This window comes from Centruroides sculpturatus, unplaced genomic scaffold, assembly GCF_000671375.1.
Source record: "Centruroides sculpturatus isolate CEXI.00-Female unplaced genomic scaffold, Cexi_2.0 scaffold92, whole genome shotgun sequence".
Classification (NCBI taxonomy): domain Eukaryota; kingdom Metazoa; phylum Arthropoda; class Arachnida; order Scorpiones; family Buthidae; genus Centruroides; species Centruroides sculpturatus.
Genome location: NW_019384394.1, coordinates 1,075,663 through 1,092,555, shown reverse-complemented (window position 1 = coordinate 1,092,555; position 16,893 = coordinate 1,075,663). Strand labels below are relative to the sequence as shown.

Here is a 16,893-nt window from a genome sequence, read left to right as displayed (position 1 = left end):
GTGAATGAGTTTTGATTAAATTGTTTATCAAAATCTATTTATTCAATATGTATATATCTTATGATTTTTATTCATCATTTGATATATCTGCATAAAAATATTGATTAATAATTTAAAAGGTGGTCTATCTTAAATAAGTATATAATACTTTTAATAAGTAGAGTCATATTTTTATAATATTTACTAAATTTTTTATTTTATTATATATACTTTTCAGTTACACAGTCAATAAGTAGTACAATAGCAAGAATAACTAATACTTCACCCACATCAGCTGCTCTCTTCAAAACAACATCAAATGAAATTAATAACATTTTAGCACGTATTGAACAAGATAACCGTATGTTGTTAGAATTAGAGAAATCTCGTACTACTGTTGGTGAGTTTATTTAATGATTAAAAATTTCTTCTTTATAAATATGAATTAAATTAATCAAATTAAATACTTTAGGCTCTCCTGTTCCACCAGCTAACATAACAAGATTAAAATCACAAGTTAGAGAAGACAGTAGTACTCAAACTGAAGAAGTTTCTCAGAGTAAAACTATAAGTAAGTATTTATATTGATCACATAAAATATAATTTCTAATTGAAATATTGAATATTTATTTATAATTACATTCATTTATTGATTGTTTTCATATTATTAATAGTGATTGCAAAAATTGACAAATGTAGTGGCATATGGAACATTTCCTTTATATGAATTGAAGTTGGATATATATTTTCTGGTTATAAAAGATTAAAGTAATTGTACTGTACATATCTATTCTTTGGATACACATTATTAAATATGTTGTAAATTTTACTTATTTAAAATTATAATTCTTTTTCTTGAAATTAAAATTGTGATAATTGAAAAACATAAACAAATACTTTTTAAATTCCCTCATATTTCATAAATGCTGTACAAGTAGTTAAAATTAAACTTATGTCAGTTATGTTTATGTTGCAAAAATAAACATTCATAATTCACTAATATTAGCAAATTGAGTAAACCTTTTGGCAGCATATTTTTCATTATTTCATTTTTCAAACATTTTATGATTGAAGCTGGCCTAAGACAGGCTGAAAGCAGTTTTTTTAATAAAAATTTTGACTACCTGAAAAAGCAGTTTATATTTATATTTCTCATTAATATTAATTTTTTAATATAGTATCAATATATTATGAATGATGTTTTTACTATTTGCATTTTTATTAATCCTGCACATATTAATCTGTTAATTTTGAGCCTCCTTTAAGATGTAAATAAATTGAAACTATATGAGTAACGATATCTTTATTGGATAGTCTGATTAATAATTTTTGAAATTAATTTTTTAAACATATCAAAATTTTGTTCTCTACTGCAATGTTTCTTATAGAAACATATAAATTAAATACACTAATAGTTCATGAATAATGTGTAAAAAGTATTATTCACTCTTATTATTAAAAAATGAGCTTTGAAAATTTAATTGTTTTGGACTATTTTCAGAATCTTAATGAGTTATTCATCTATGATATATCATGATACAGAAAAGTTTAAATTATTATTTCTCTTCTCTCTTTCTCAAATCATTCGTTTTATTAGATCTTGATATAAAAATAAATTTAATTTATTACAGTTATCAATATTTTATTGCACTAAATGCTTAGTGTGAAAATTTTCATTTATTTTCAGAAAATGCTTTTTCTTTTAAAAAGTCCAGTTTAAAATAATTGAAACAACAAATTAAAATGAATATATAAATATACACGAGCTTTTGTTTTAGTAAATTTCAATATTTTCTTATTTATGGCTCGATATTATAGGTTTCATTGTAGAAACTCTACGATGTATCTGTTAATTAATCTTCTAGCTGGTGTATAAGTGTTCATATTCAGTTTTATTTCTTTAATCTGTTTTATAGTGGTAAATAAATAAAATGATTTCTTTTATCTGATGAATAATAATTACCTTCAGTTTTATAAAATAATTATTTTAACTTAAATTGTAACTTAGCACAAAAAAGTAACTCCACTACTAACTCAGATACTATCAGATTTATTCACTACTCTTCTGGAGTTCTTATTCCTGACACTGGTTTCTAAAACCCATTTCTGAAGATAGTTATAGGAATCCAAAAGTACTAAGAATAATGAGAAATGTAAACTTTACAAAAGCAATAATATTTATATATGCTTAAAAGCAATGAATATTTAAATATGTAATTCTCATAGTCTTTTATAAGTTGTAGCTTCATAATTGATTTTTAATTCTTTGTCTTATTTTTTATAAATTTAGGTATTTTTAGATGCTAAGAATTGAATAATTCTGTGCTTTTGGCATATCAAAATTGATTTCTTTGCAAAATTTTAAAAATCAAAAATATCGATAATATCAAAAATGGTTGACAGCAGTATAATTTAACAAAATTTGACAAATTGATAGTAGTGTAAAATAATGTTTTTTATTCATATGAAATTTTAATGTGGAGATTTAATCATGGGAATGAAATTTTTATATTAATAATTTTAAATATTTGCTTTTTTCATATAACGTATTTTATGTATAATATGTACTCAGGATAATTTACTAACTTAAGTCTTTGTTTTAATTTTATAAATTTAAAATTAATAAGTAAAATGTAACAAAATATTTAAAAAAATAAGTTATTATTGAATTTTATTAAATTATTTAAATTATTTGAGAAACAGTAGTTATAAATTACAAAATAATTGTTAAAATTTTATATAATATATATAATATTTTTTAAATTGCTTAAAGTGTTAGAAAGTTGCTGTTATATCATATATAAAATAATAATTTGTTCAACTTGAAAATCCTTTTGTATTTTTAAGATTTAAAATAGTTAATAATTAATATTAAATTGAAAATATTTTGTAATCAAAATAATTTTGATTCTTTTAAAATAAGCAGTTCTGTGATATATAGGTAATACAATAATATCTATCATACTTTAAATCTATTATATTAAAAAAAAATGGAAAAATGATTGCTTTAAGAAGAAAAGATTTAGATGCATATTTTGAATAAAAACAAATACATTAAAATAAATATTATAATAAATACAAGAATATAAAATAATAAAACTAAAAATTTAATATAGTTAATACTAAAACAAAATTGTTAAAATATTTTTTGTATGTTGTAATTTAGAACCATCAGCTACAATAAAAGAATTAGATAAGCTAATGGAAAAATTAGAACAAGATAATAAAATACTTGCAGAACTAGATAAGAAAAGAGCTAATATAGGTATGTACACATTTCATTATCATTTATTTTAAATAAAGTTTAATAATATATATATTAACCATATAAATTTTTTAGTTCAATTTTAATTCAAATATTTCATAGCCATAATTTTAAACAAAATTTTTGGTGAGTTTTTAATTATATGTTTAGTCTGCACACATTATTTTAAACAACTTAAATTTTCTGTTGTTGATAAATAGTATGAAAATGACTATATTATAGAGAAAAATATTTTGGTTTGTTTCATCTTGAAAAAAATTCTTGTAGATGTCAATATGTGTGATGTAATATCAATAGCAATATGAAATATTCTAGTGTTAATAGCAAATTATTTAAATTTTATGTAAAAATATAATGTACAATAACAAAATAGGATACACATATTCCATTACTGTGCATTAGTCTGATCTATTAAAGCATTAATAAAAATGCTTATATTTTCTTTATTATTGGACTGCTAATAAAAGGTTAATAAAATGTTATTACTTATATTTGAATTAAGAAATCATAAAAAAGGAATTAAATTATGCATTAATAATCAAAGAATTTTAAATGAATAAGTATTTAATATATTCCAATTACAATATATCCAATTACAGTATTATTATTATTGCACACTAAAACTTTTATGGTCAAATTCTCATTTAAATCATATATGATAAGATTTGTCAAATATTTAAATGCATAAATGGTGCATATAGATTGCATAAAAAATATTATATAATTATCATGATTTTCAGTATATAATCCTAACTGGTGTATACCTTGTAAAAAATTGTTAGAATGCAAAAAAAAGTTTTTATATAACCTACACCATTGTATATTTCACACCTCTGAAATGCTGATGAAATCATGACACTTAACTGGTACACAATTTTGAAGATACAGTCTCAAATATTCTATATTTCTTCAATTTTGTTTCTGTTAGCAATTCATTGTTGATATAAAAGTTATAAAATAAGTGAAACAGAAAAAATGGAATATTTCAGACAGAATCACTTAAAGTGCATTAAATGTCAAAAGTACAAAATGGGCAATAAAGAAACAAATTTTTTATTGTTTTGTTTTCTTTATGTTTTTCTTATCAGATAATATTAATTAAATATATAATTATAATAAATGTTAAAATAAACTCTAAAAAATTAAATAGAAAAAAATTCTTGTTTATATCCGATGACTATAATATCTTAAGGTTCAAGAGTAGATTGCTTAGCCATTATTTGCTGTAAATAACTAATGTAAGGTAAAATTGACAGTAGTTTTTTTAGATCTATTATATAGAGGGAAAATTAGTGCAAATTTATCAGCTTTTAAGATACATGTTCAAATAGGTTTGTTTAATAACATTAGTGTGATTTGATGTACAAAAAATTGTAGCATAACCTGCGCCCACTTCAAATTGACTATTAACGCTAGTTATTTACAGGAATTTATAGTAGATGTAAATATATTTTTAAATATCTTGCAATTATTATTGTTTGAATTGTTAAAAATTTATTTTTATGATGAATTTATTATTTTTTATTTTACTACATTTAAACAAAATGCTAAAGTTTTAAACTTGTTATTTTTTTAAAGGATCATCTTCTGCCATCTTATCATCTTTACCTGAAATAGGCTCTTTCAAGAAAACTAAAGAAAGAGGTTTTGTGTTTTATTTATCCTGTTTTTATTAAATAATCAAGATAATTATTTTTACAAACATAACTTCTTTAAACATTATTATTATAGAATCATTAGAAGAATTTTTAGATGATAATTCAGTTGATACTATATATTTACCTGGTAAAGGCCATTGCAAAATATATATTGCTCGTTATACTTATGATCCTTTAAAACAATCTCCAAATGAAAATCCTGAAGCTGAATTACATCTTAATTCTGGTGATTTTCTAGTTGTTTATGGAAAAATGGATGAGGTAAGAAATTTTTTTTTTAATATATTAAATGAAATATTTAATTTCCAATTTTTTTGAATTGTTTATATATTTTTTACTTTAATATCAACATTTTTTATTTTTATTTTCATATAATAAAAAAAATGAAAAATAGTAATTTTAATTATAAAAAGGAAACCTAAAGTAAATAACTTCATAATTTATGCTATTTTTATTGAATTATTTTATTAAATTAGTTTTGTTATTTACAGTAATATTAGCATTTATATTAATCATCATAGTTGTCCAAAAAAACAGTTTTTATAAAAACTACGCTTAATTTATCTTATTAAAATATTTAATGATGACAGCATAAAACCAATGTGAAATTTTGAATTCACAAAAGCTTGTAAATGAGGAGACAGTACTTAAAACCAATAAATAACTTCATAATTTATGCTATTTTTATTGAATTATTTTATTAAATTAGTTTTGTTATTTACAGTAATATTAGCATTTATATTAATCATCATAGTTGTCCAAAAAAACAGTTTTTATAAAAACTACGCTTAATTTATCTTATTAAAATATTTAATGATGACAGCATAAAACCAATGTGAAATTTTGAATTCACAAAAGCTTGTAAATGAGGAGACAGTACTTAAAACCAATAAATAAACAACTTTTAATATCAAAAGGAAACATGAATGATAATTGATCTGTCCATCTGTTGTGCTTTTAAAAATTGGGGAACCAAAAAAAAAAAACCATGATATATCCGAATCTGCATTACAACTATTGGCTACTGTGTTATATTTATTTGCAGTTTTTTAAAATGGTTATTCTGTAATGGATCTTTATTTAAATACACATTGTTTGGCTGCAATTTAAAAAAATTGTAGACCTATAAATTCTTACTGTCTTCCATCTGTCTGTCTGTCTCTCCTTCTTCCATCTTGAGAACTCTGTTAAATAGATGAAAGTTGAGACCACATATTGAAATCTTAGTGATAAGAGGCCCTGATTAATTATATATGAACTTCTGATCTAGACTGGAAGTGACATAATTTCAAAAATCAAAAATTTTCCCTGAACATAGTTATGTAGCTGATCGGCATGACTCTATTGTTATCAGGAAAAGTTTGACACTTTTCGATCTCAAATTAGTAGTGTCTTGCTTCTGTATATCTGATTAAAAATTGTAGCCTAGTGTTGTGATGATGTCACAATAATTTTTGCTCATTAAATGTTAATTTGTCAAAATTTGAATGTATTGAAAATAAATTTAACAACTACTATGTTTTCTGGTAAAGTACATATCTTAGATTGTAATTATAATTAATGTTTTTTAATTATTTGTGAACATGCTTATTTTTAATATTTAAAATTTTATTATTTTAACATTTATATTTGTATTTTTAGGATGGATTTTTTAATGGTGAACTCTTAGATGGCAAAAAAGGTTTAGTTCCTTCAAACTTTGTTGAACGATTAACAGGTAAATTCATAATCTTTCATTAAATGAAATAAATTTAATTTAATGATGAGCTATAATTAAGAATTTATCATTGTAAAACTTCAGAATAAATTTAATTTATGCTATATTTTATTTTAAGGGGAGGATCTTCTTGATTTTCAAGCTGCTCTTCTCTATGGTACAGTTGGAGAAGACAATAGTCTTTCTTATATCTTTGATAGAGATGTTGAAAATAATAGTAGATATGTTTTATTACCTGGTAAGAAAAATGTGTTATATTTATGTAATTATTGTAAAAATATAAAATTTTTAGACCTTTATTATCTTATTATAATAATTTTTATATTTATTATGAATGATTATTCTAGAGGATTTTCATAGAATGAATGATTACATTGACTTAGAAGATATTGAAGAATTAGATGAAGATGATCTTTCTGATTTTGAAGGGGAAGGATCAGGTTGGTATTTTTAAAATAATCATCATACAATATTTTATTTTAATTTGGGTAATAAATTGTTTCTTGATTGGAATAGTTTGATGTTGCAAGTAAACAGTATCATCTTTGGTAATCAATTTAATAATTAGAGAAATTTTATAATCATAAAGATTTACAAAATCTAGAGAAGAATATGTTAAATTGGGTTTTAAGGACATTACCATTTATGACATATATCATTCAAATCACACAAAGTTTGCTCTTTCTAGATTATTTAAATTTTGAATTAGAAATATACTTTTAATAGTCATCTATCATGAATTATTTAATAGCTAAATTTTAATTAAAATCAAAAATAAATCCTTACTCAATAATTTTAGATTTTCATATTGATATTTAATAGAAAAGTGCCAGTTTGATATTTAAAAAATATCTTGTTTACTTCTTGCCATATTGCACTATTACTTCTGAATGATATTGTATATTACATTATTTTTCTATTTTAAAAATATTGGTATGATTATTTTACTATGAAATATGTATATTATTTGAATATATGTTTTACATAATTATAATTTTTAGTGCCACCACCTCATCGACTTCTTCTTGAAAGACAATTAAACAAAAGTATTATGATTAGTTGGTTACCCCCAGAATCGTCTACAGGATCAATAAGTGTTTATCATGTTTATGTGGATGGTGTGTTAAAAGCATCAGTTAAAGCAACTGAAAAAACTAGAGCACTGATTGAGGGCGTAGATTCATCTCAGGTAAGCCTTTTAATAAATATACAAAGAAAGTCAGATTCAGATTTCTTAAATTGTTATTTACTTTAAATTTAAGCCACACAGGATAAGTGTAAGATCAGTAAATTCATTTGGGAAATGTTCTCGAGATGCAGCTTGCACAATCGTTATTGGCCGAGGTATTTAAAAATTAGATTAATTTAATTTATTAATGTTGATTTTAATCATATTTCAAAAATTCTGATTAATTTTAGATGTACCTCTCGCACCCAGCTGTGTTAAAGTTTCTGGTGTAACTTCAACTTCTGCAATTATTAGCTGGTTACCTAGTAACAGTAATTTTCAACATGTAATTACTGTAAACAGTGTTGAAGTAAAATCTGTGAAATCAGGAATATTTAAACATACAATAACAGGCAAGTTAAAAATTTTACTTACACATGAAAAATTTTTGTGTAGAGGAAACTAGTTCCAAAAAGATTTTATTTAGCAAAAATAGGCTTACTTATAATATCCAAAGGAAAATCTATTCATTAGTTCAGGAACTGATTATTGGTAACAATCATTTATTCATTAGCAACATTGTACAAAGATACTTATAAATTAAATTCCATTAAATTCTTATAATTATATTGTTAAGTCATTATAGTTTATTAAAACTATACTCTGCATTACGAATATTGATAAAGTAAATTGACAGGAAAACATTATACACATCATGTGAAATTTGAAATAATAAATAAATTAGTAATGAATCCTTTAGTTTGCATTTGTTTTGACAATTCCATAATTTCAACATAGAACATGATACTAACTAGAAATCATTGAACATAATAGCATACAATAACTCAACATATACTAATAAACCATCAATGAGTTGCTCAATTTTCCCAGCAACATTTAAATTTGGTGGTGCCATCTGTTATCATATTTTATTTAAAAAATTTTTTATACTTGTAACTATTATAAAATGGCAAAAACCTTAATTTTGAGGTTTTACCCTCAAAATTAAGGTTTTTGCCATTTTATGGGTTTTAAAAAAATTGTAAATGCCAATAATGAGTAAAATTGTCATTAAGTTCAACTCTACTAGATACACACGATCCCCATTATCTTTCCACCTCTCAACCCAGGGCTGGATTGTTAGCTGCCTACATACTACAAATATTTGGCCACCTATCAGTGCTGATCACAAGTAAATTCATAACCTAACCTAACCCATGTGAGCTTACTGGTATGTTCTATGACAGTTTCATATAATTGACAGGTATAAAAAAACTGTATAAAAATAATTAATATATATTTATTTTAATTCTATTTAAATTAAGCCGCCCTGTAGATAACAGATGCCTTTGTTCAAAGTTATATTTTAGCATTGCCATAAAATAGGATGTGCAATATACAAACATCGCTAAACCCGATATACAGTAGAGCCTCGATTATCCGACCTAATTGGGGACTGAGGTTGGTCGGATAATTGAAAGGGCGGATAACCGAAAAGTATGAAAAAATCCATTATTAGTGTAGTATATTATTATATCCCATGTAATTAGTATATTAGTATATCGCTATTAACCTACTTCGCGTTGAATTTTCATCGATGTTAAGCCTAACAAAAATTTTTTTAAATAATAATCATCGCTATTGTATCGTTAAAAATTAGAAAATTAAGCCTCGTTTAAATACTGGCTCCCTTTCATGGTCGAATGAGTGTTGCCAGCTAAAACACGTAAAAATAATATTAAAGTAGCCAAGACATAGCCAAATATTGTAGCGCCACATCAATAGCGGACATTTGTAATTTGCCGACTAGGACGGTCGGTTAACCGAGGGGTCGGATAATCGAGGCTCTACTGTATAATAAAGCTACACACCAACCGAATGCTGAAAATCAATCGGGCTAGTATAAGGCTAATTATTAAATGAATTACGTAACCAATTTGGCTTTAGAAGTAAGCGTTAGGCGCCATCTCTTATTAACATTAATAATTATAAATAAATAAATTAATTTTAAATAATTTAGAACTGCTGGGAGAAAAAATTGGCCCAGAGCGGGACTCGAACCCACAACTCCTGCTTACCGTGCAGATGCGTTGCCAGTTACGCTATCCGGACCTCCAGTCCAATCTCCTCTTCCAGTGTATAGAAGCTAACTAATATAACCATTTTTGGCATTTGGTTGGCGTGTAGCTTTAGGATGTGCAAATTAAAATGAAATTCATTTAAAGAAATTTTTCTTATTTAGCCTACAATATAAATGCATATATAAGCATACAATAACATTTAGCATACAATATAAATGTATATATAAAAAAATTAATTTAAATATGAATATTTGAATTAATAATATTTGTGCACATCTCTTTCTTTTGTTCCATCAACAATTAAAACAAATATCTGTTAAAGATTAATGGTAATGGGAATAAAGGCCCATTCACAATGAAAATTAAGCATAAACATAAAATCTTGTACCTATATTATTTAATGCAACCATTCACAATGAGTTATGTAAGTATAACTTTAAACTTAATCAATATAAATAAAGCTTGGTTATTTATATTCATAAACTGTAGAGCTATGTCATCAGTCATCATGCAAACATCAATACATTTCATTGCTGACCACTATATTAAAATATTAAATTATATTTGAATTTTATTTTTTAAAGTGCATTATCACAGCCACCCTAGGAATTTGGCTGCCTGCATGCATGCATCTACTGCACTGCACACCTGCCAAAACAGGCCCTGCCTTAACTTAACCTTTAATCGCCAAAATTTAATAGCATCAGTCCCCCTAATACACAAACCTTTTGCAAAATTTCAGTTTTTTTAGAAGAAAAGCACAGGAGTTATTAAGCTTCAAACAGGATGAACAAAATTGTGCCCCCCACACACATCCATACATACAGAAATTACCCCCAATTTTTTTGCATTTCTTGACGTTTCAAAGTGTCCTAAATCTAAAAATCTTGAGGTGTCATTTTTTGACCAATTGCTATACTTTCCCTCTGTTATATTTAACAGCCAGGAAAGTAAAAATTAGAACTATAGATAATTATTTTTGAGATAAATTATATTTTTTTGTTTTTCTTATAAATAGATTAAGTAACAACTTTTGATTTTTAATTGTATTCATAAGTGATGGTTTAATTAATGATTTTAAGTCATAAATTTTGGATAATTAAAAATAATGAAATTAAAATTGTATAATTTCTGAGACTTACATATAACCAAGCAATTTCAAATTAATATTCAATTGAAAGAAATTATGTTTATCATTTAAATATAAATATTTATAGTTAATTGATATAGAAACCACTATATTTAAATTTGTAATATAGAATCAATCAATTATGATACTTTAATTACTGTATTTTTGGCATAACTTTTGTCCAGAATAAAAGCTTAAAAAAATTGCTCTGTATGTGAAGTTGCAATCTCCCATGGGCTAATGAATTCCCCAAACAACTTAAAGTAGACTACAAGTAAACTTTACCTAGCCCAACTCTTGAACAAAAATGTTATTGTTTAATTAAATATATTAATTATTTTGTACCATATATGTTACTGTATGCTGATGATGTGCTCCTCGCCTCCACTGACAAGATCAACCTGCAGCAGCTCATCCAGATAAGGTGTAGTCGCCTTGCACAACATGGCCTCCAATTGAACCTGAAGAAGACTGAGTACTTAACGACAGACCCGACTGAGGAAGGCACAATCATTGTCGATGGCATCAGTCTTCCTCGAGCTGAGTAGTTTAAATATCTTGGGTCTGTGATCTCTGCTGATGGAGACTTGTGCCATGAGACAGTTGCATGCGTCAATGCCGCCTGGCTGAAGTGGCGCTCAATAACAAGTGTGCTGTGTGACCGATGAACTTAAGTCAAAGATTTATCGAACCATCGTCTGGCTTGTCGCACTGTAAGGGGCTGGGTGCAGGCCAACAATGAAGGTTGTCGACCGCCTACTTGCTACTATGGAGACTAGGGTGTTGTGCTGGATGAGTGGCCTTACCAGACTTAATCGAGTACCCAACGTAGACATCAGAGCCCGGTATGGAATTGCTGAGATCAACAAGAAAGCGCGCGAGTGGCACCTGCATCTTTATGGCCATGGGCTCCTTGCTGACGCTGACTCCATCATTCACATGGGCCTAAATTTGGGTCCCGCCCGAGGCAGCATTGGCTGGACACGCTACATCATGACCTGCAAGCTGTAGGCCTAAACCCAGACCAAGCCCATGATTGGGCCAAATGGAGATTCAAAATAAAATCCAGTTGTGCCGAACCCGCTGTTAAACAGGACTAAGGCCAAAGAAGAAGAAGAAAGAATTATTTTGTTCTAGCAAAGCAGGTTTTGCACGTATTCACATTGAATATTTTAATGGTAAAGTTTAATTGTAAATGACTTCTTTTAAACTTTTTTCCTGATAAATAAATTTGTGCATTCTGATTTTGCTTTTTTTAAGCAGAATGTAGTAAAAAAATTGGAGTTGAGAACTAAAGGCACAGGATGGCTTAATACACTAAATACTTATTAAAAATATATTGAAGAATACAAAAAATTTGTCTTCACATCATTACACAATACCAGCAACAAACCAACAAATATACAATCTTCAAGTACAGAGACTCTTTTATTTGAGACTATACCTCTGTAAAAAAATTCAAATTGGTTTAAAAAACATCTGGTGACATTACCATAAATTAAAACAAATAGTTAATTAAAAATGGCAGACAGTAATTTATGTAAATTACTGACTGCCATTATTACATGTATTACTGTCTACACATTAAAAATATATTGAAGAAAAACTATATTCATCAATATATTTTTAATATGTAAATTATCATTGGCCATTTTTAAGTAACACTAAATACTTGTTTTTTCCTAAATATTCTGTACTGAAATATGGTGCATTTTATTTGCATAAAATATAGTTATTTTAAAATAAATTTATGAAAAATAAAGGAATAAAAATAAATTTCTTTCTTTATTTTTCATAATTTTGTTGGTTTTTCTATTATTAAATATATAGATTTATAAAAATTTTATAAGTTAATTATGATACATTATTTTTTATCCTGTTTATTTGATCTCAATTTTAATAAGCAGTTTTAACATAAAAGAATGATTTAAATCATCATAAAACCTAAATATTAATTTATTTTATATTTCTAGTAGAGTAAATAAAGATGGCAGTTTTTAAGAATGTATGCTCTTGATTATTGATATCATTTATATTTTTGTTTTTCTAATAAATTTTGAAATAAATCCAATAACAATATAAAATATAAATATAATTTTATACTTCTGAAATGTTTACATGTTTAATAAAATTTAAGTGTTAGTTAATTTTATCTTAAATATTCTATGGAAAAAAATTGTACTGTAATTAAAAGGAACTTGTATAATTCAAATTCAATTCAAATATATTTATTATTCATATTAGGCCTTTAGCCTGTTACATAAGGGTGTTCTAGTAACATATCATCAAAAAAACTAAAGTTTATCATCACACTAGGACTGGTAGGTATTTAACCCACTGATAAAGAATACATGTCCTTAATATGTGTAACTAAATTAAACAAAATTAGATTAAAATGATTACTTAAAAAATTTTTTTACAAAATTATATAGATTGTATATAATAGTAGTATTAGCTGAATGGAAAAATTGATACATCTTATTTTCATCCAATAAATAATTTAATTAACTTAATTGGTTAAGACCCTATGGATCTTAAATCTTGACCCTTCTTACACTCACAAAACAAATGGAATTTGGTCAATATTTCATTACATCTTGGACAATGAGTTTTTATAAAATTTGTAATTTTATTATTGACCATAATCAGTTCCTTATTTAGTCTGAGTTGGATGAAGAATTTTTTAATTACAAAAGGAATATTTGTTAATATGTAACTATTTATAAGAGGGTAGTCCAGTAATAAATTATATCATTCAGAAATGGTTGAATATCTGCACCGTAGTACTGTAACACCAACTCACATCTATAAACCTTTTACCAGTGTGCATATCATCACACTTTACAACAGTTACAAATGTTTTTGAACCATTACAGTTCTTCAGGTAATGATCCCCTAACGGAATGCGGTTAAAAGTTGTTACGAAATACGATCCGGAACGATGTCCCGACCCGATGACATCACTACAGACTTGTGCATTATGCATGGTGTGCTCTATCTTAGAGATTTATCTATCAGGGCCTGCCAGGCCGTCGATAGAGCGATTTCATCCTTGTAATTAATGCAATTACATATGCCTATGTTAATGTGATCTACATATGCCTAAATATGAGTGAAGAACGTAATTGCATTAACTACAAGGATGAAATCGCTCTATCGACGCCCTGGCAGGCCCTGATAGATAAATCTCTAAGATAGAGCACACCATGCATAACGCACAAGTCCGTAGTGATGTCATCGGGTCGGGACATCGTTCCGGATCGTATTTCGTAACAACTTTGAATCGCATTCCGTTAGGGGATCATTACCTGAAGAAGAACTGTAATGGTTCAAAAACATTTGTAACTGTTGTAAAGTGTGATGATATGCGCACTGGTAAAAGGTTTATAGATACGAGTTGGTGTTATATCATTCAGGTTTATTTCTTTGATATCTTGTGACAATGAAACTTTAAGTGAATTTTGAATTAAATGAGATTTAAGTAATTCAGTAATTTCCTATTTTCCTAGGAGTGGACCTAAAGAAACTCCATAGGTATTAACAATACTTTTAATTTGATCCATCCTTGATCTTCTCTGCGAAACCTGGCAGGATGTTTTATATAACAAAAACAGTAGTTTAGAAGATATATTTCTGCTATCTCTAATCATAAATAGGAAATTAATAAATCTTTTTATTAAGAAAGGACTTAATTTAAATCTATTTAGTTCCAATCTGAGAGCAAAACCAGGAGTATCATACTCCAGAGTAAAAATTTTACGAATAAATTCGTTTTGTATAATGTCAAATTTTTTATAACTTATAAGACCCAAATCAGTGAGGCATACCCTACTACATTGATAATTATTGAATTAAACAGTTTAAAATAAGCAATTATATTCTTTAATTTAGTAATTTAGTAATCAATTTCACCATATTGTTGATCAATACTATGGATTTGGTCTTAATTTTTTTAATAATGTTTATCGAAGGATAGAGTTGGTGTCAGAATTATTCCCAAAAACTTTATTTCCTGTACAATCTTAAATTGTTTGTCATATAGGTAAAAGGATGTATTTTTCATGGAGAGCCTTGACCCATTCTAAAATATCATTATGGAAGATTTGCATGGGTTAATTTTGGGTTTTAATTTATCAAAATATTCGTGCATTGATTTAATCTTCCTATGTAAAGCTGCAGCTGTTGGTGCTACTATAACATCGTTAGTGTAAGATATGGAGTGAACAATTTGACCATCAAAAGTAAAACCATCGTCTTCTCGCTCAAAACATTCATTTCCTCTTTCTATGTGTAACAGTGGCCACTCTCTGTTTTTATATTTAACTATCACTTCATAATGGCATTAGCCTTAGTTTCTATAGGACATCATATATTACAATCTTGATTATTATCTTCTTCTACTTTTCTTATTAATTTATTATGTATATTAATAGAATCCACAATATCCAAAGGAGTTTTGAAGTCATGGCTGATATCCTACTGAATTTGTTCCTAAAAAACCTTTTAATTGGATAACTTTATCTAAATTGAGATCATGTGTATAAACATGGTTTCCACAGATATAACAATCATCTCTAACTCTTATTGTATTTCCATTAGCCTTTTCCTGTTGGGCCACTGCCAGCAATTTTTCTTTCTTATCCTAGATCTTTTACATAGATCAACCGAAAATATAATTTTTTTCCTTCCATCTGTATTAAAATTATCTTTCTTTGCTCAGAATTCTTTAACGATTACATTTCTATCTTGCACAGAATCTAACATAATTTTCACCATAGGATTAACATTATTATCATATAACTTGACTAAACTTTCTATGGGGCTATTTAATATACCCAGATTCATGTTAATAAATTGTTCTAGTTCTTTTAAATACTCTGTAGATTTGAACAGAAAATTTATTATTACAATATTTTTATTACAGTAGTTCTTTCATTTAGTAGTTGATCAATATCAAATTCTAACATACCTTTAACTTGACAATTTTCTTTTGTTATTACCTCCATTTCTTCTAGTTTTTGAATGATTTTTGTGGTTTCTACTTGGCTGACCTTATTTGTTTGTTTCAAATAATTAACTTCTGTTTTGATTGCTTGTAATTCCACATTCAACTGGGAAAATTTATCCTATATTAACTCATAAATCGATTTTAAGGAATACTGAGGTTCTTTTAGTATTTGTAAATTCGTTGCTTGAACTGAGGCGAAGTAATCCTGTATTTTTGTATTTCTCACGTCACTTGAATTAGATTTACTATATTCTTGCTCATCTTGCTCAAAATCTTCACTAGTATTTCCTCTAATTGATTAACTTTATTGAGTACTTCGGAATTAGCTTTACGAGGCCTGCTGTGCTCCCTTCTTTGAATATCTGACTAGCTGATTTGTTGTGGTGAACGGGTTAACGGCCCTGGGTTTAACTCAATTCCAGCCATAAATAACAAGAACACAATCAAAACCAAGGTCAATCTATTAATAAACCTCCACTTCTCCAATAATATCATGCCAAGTCTTTTCAAAACCAACCACTTTGAATCAATACACTCTACAAAAAAACATGCCAGCACCATCGACAACCGTAACACACCCCTGAACTTGTATAATTAGCTTTTTCTTTATTAATAATTTAATAAGTATGATAATTTATTTGTTGTAAACAAATTAATCAGTTTCAATGAATCCTTAACTTATATAAAATATTAAAAATAATTTTTGACATTAAATTATTTTTAGGTTTAGCTCCTAATACACAATATCTTGTTTCTGTAAGAACAAAACCTAGTAGACTCGTTTATAATGATGAAAAGAATCCAAAAAAATTAGAAATGTTAACTTCTTATGTAGAATTTCGAACATTACCAAAAGGTATAGTATGCATTTAGTTATTAATATATATA

At 26.5% G+C, this 16,893-nt stretch overlaps 1 protein-coding gene across 3 annotated transcripts in view; it reads left to right on the top strand.

Annotated features, from left to right (window-relative positions):
* The window catches only part of LOC111618337 (RIMS-binding protein 2-like), a 47,490-nt gene that overhangs the window by 14,006 nt on the left and 16,591 nt on the right, over positions 1-16,893 (top strand). For all 3 annotated transcript variants that reach the window (XM_023359838.1, XM_023359839.1, XM_023359840.1), the window contains 12 exons: positions 218-379; positions 452-550; positions 3,146-3,244; positions 4,823-4,888; positions 4,976-5,163; positions 6,544-6,619; positions 6,738-6,857; positions 6,967-7,059; positions 7,621-7,808; positions 7,882-7,963; positions 8,039-8,200; positions 16,730-16,861. In XM_023359838.1, coding sequence (XP_023215606.1) covers positions 218-379; positions 452-550; positions 3,146-3,244; positions 4,823-4,888; positions 4,976-5,163; positions 6,544-6,619; positions 6,738-6,857; positions 6,967-7,059; positions 7,621-7,808; positions 7,882-7,963; positions 8,039-8,200; positions 16,730-16,861 — 1,467 coding nt within the window. The remainder of the gene's footprint in view (positions 1-217; positions 380-451; positions 551-3,145; positions 3,245-4,822; positions 4,889-4,975; positions 5,164-6,543; positions 6,620-6,737; positions 6,858-6,966; positions 7,060-7,620; positions 7,809-7,881; positions 7,964-8,038; positions 8,201-16,729; positions 16,862-16,893) is intronic.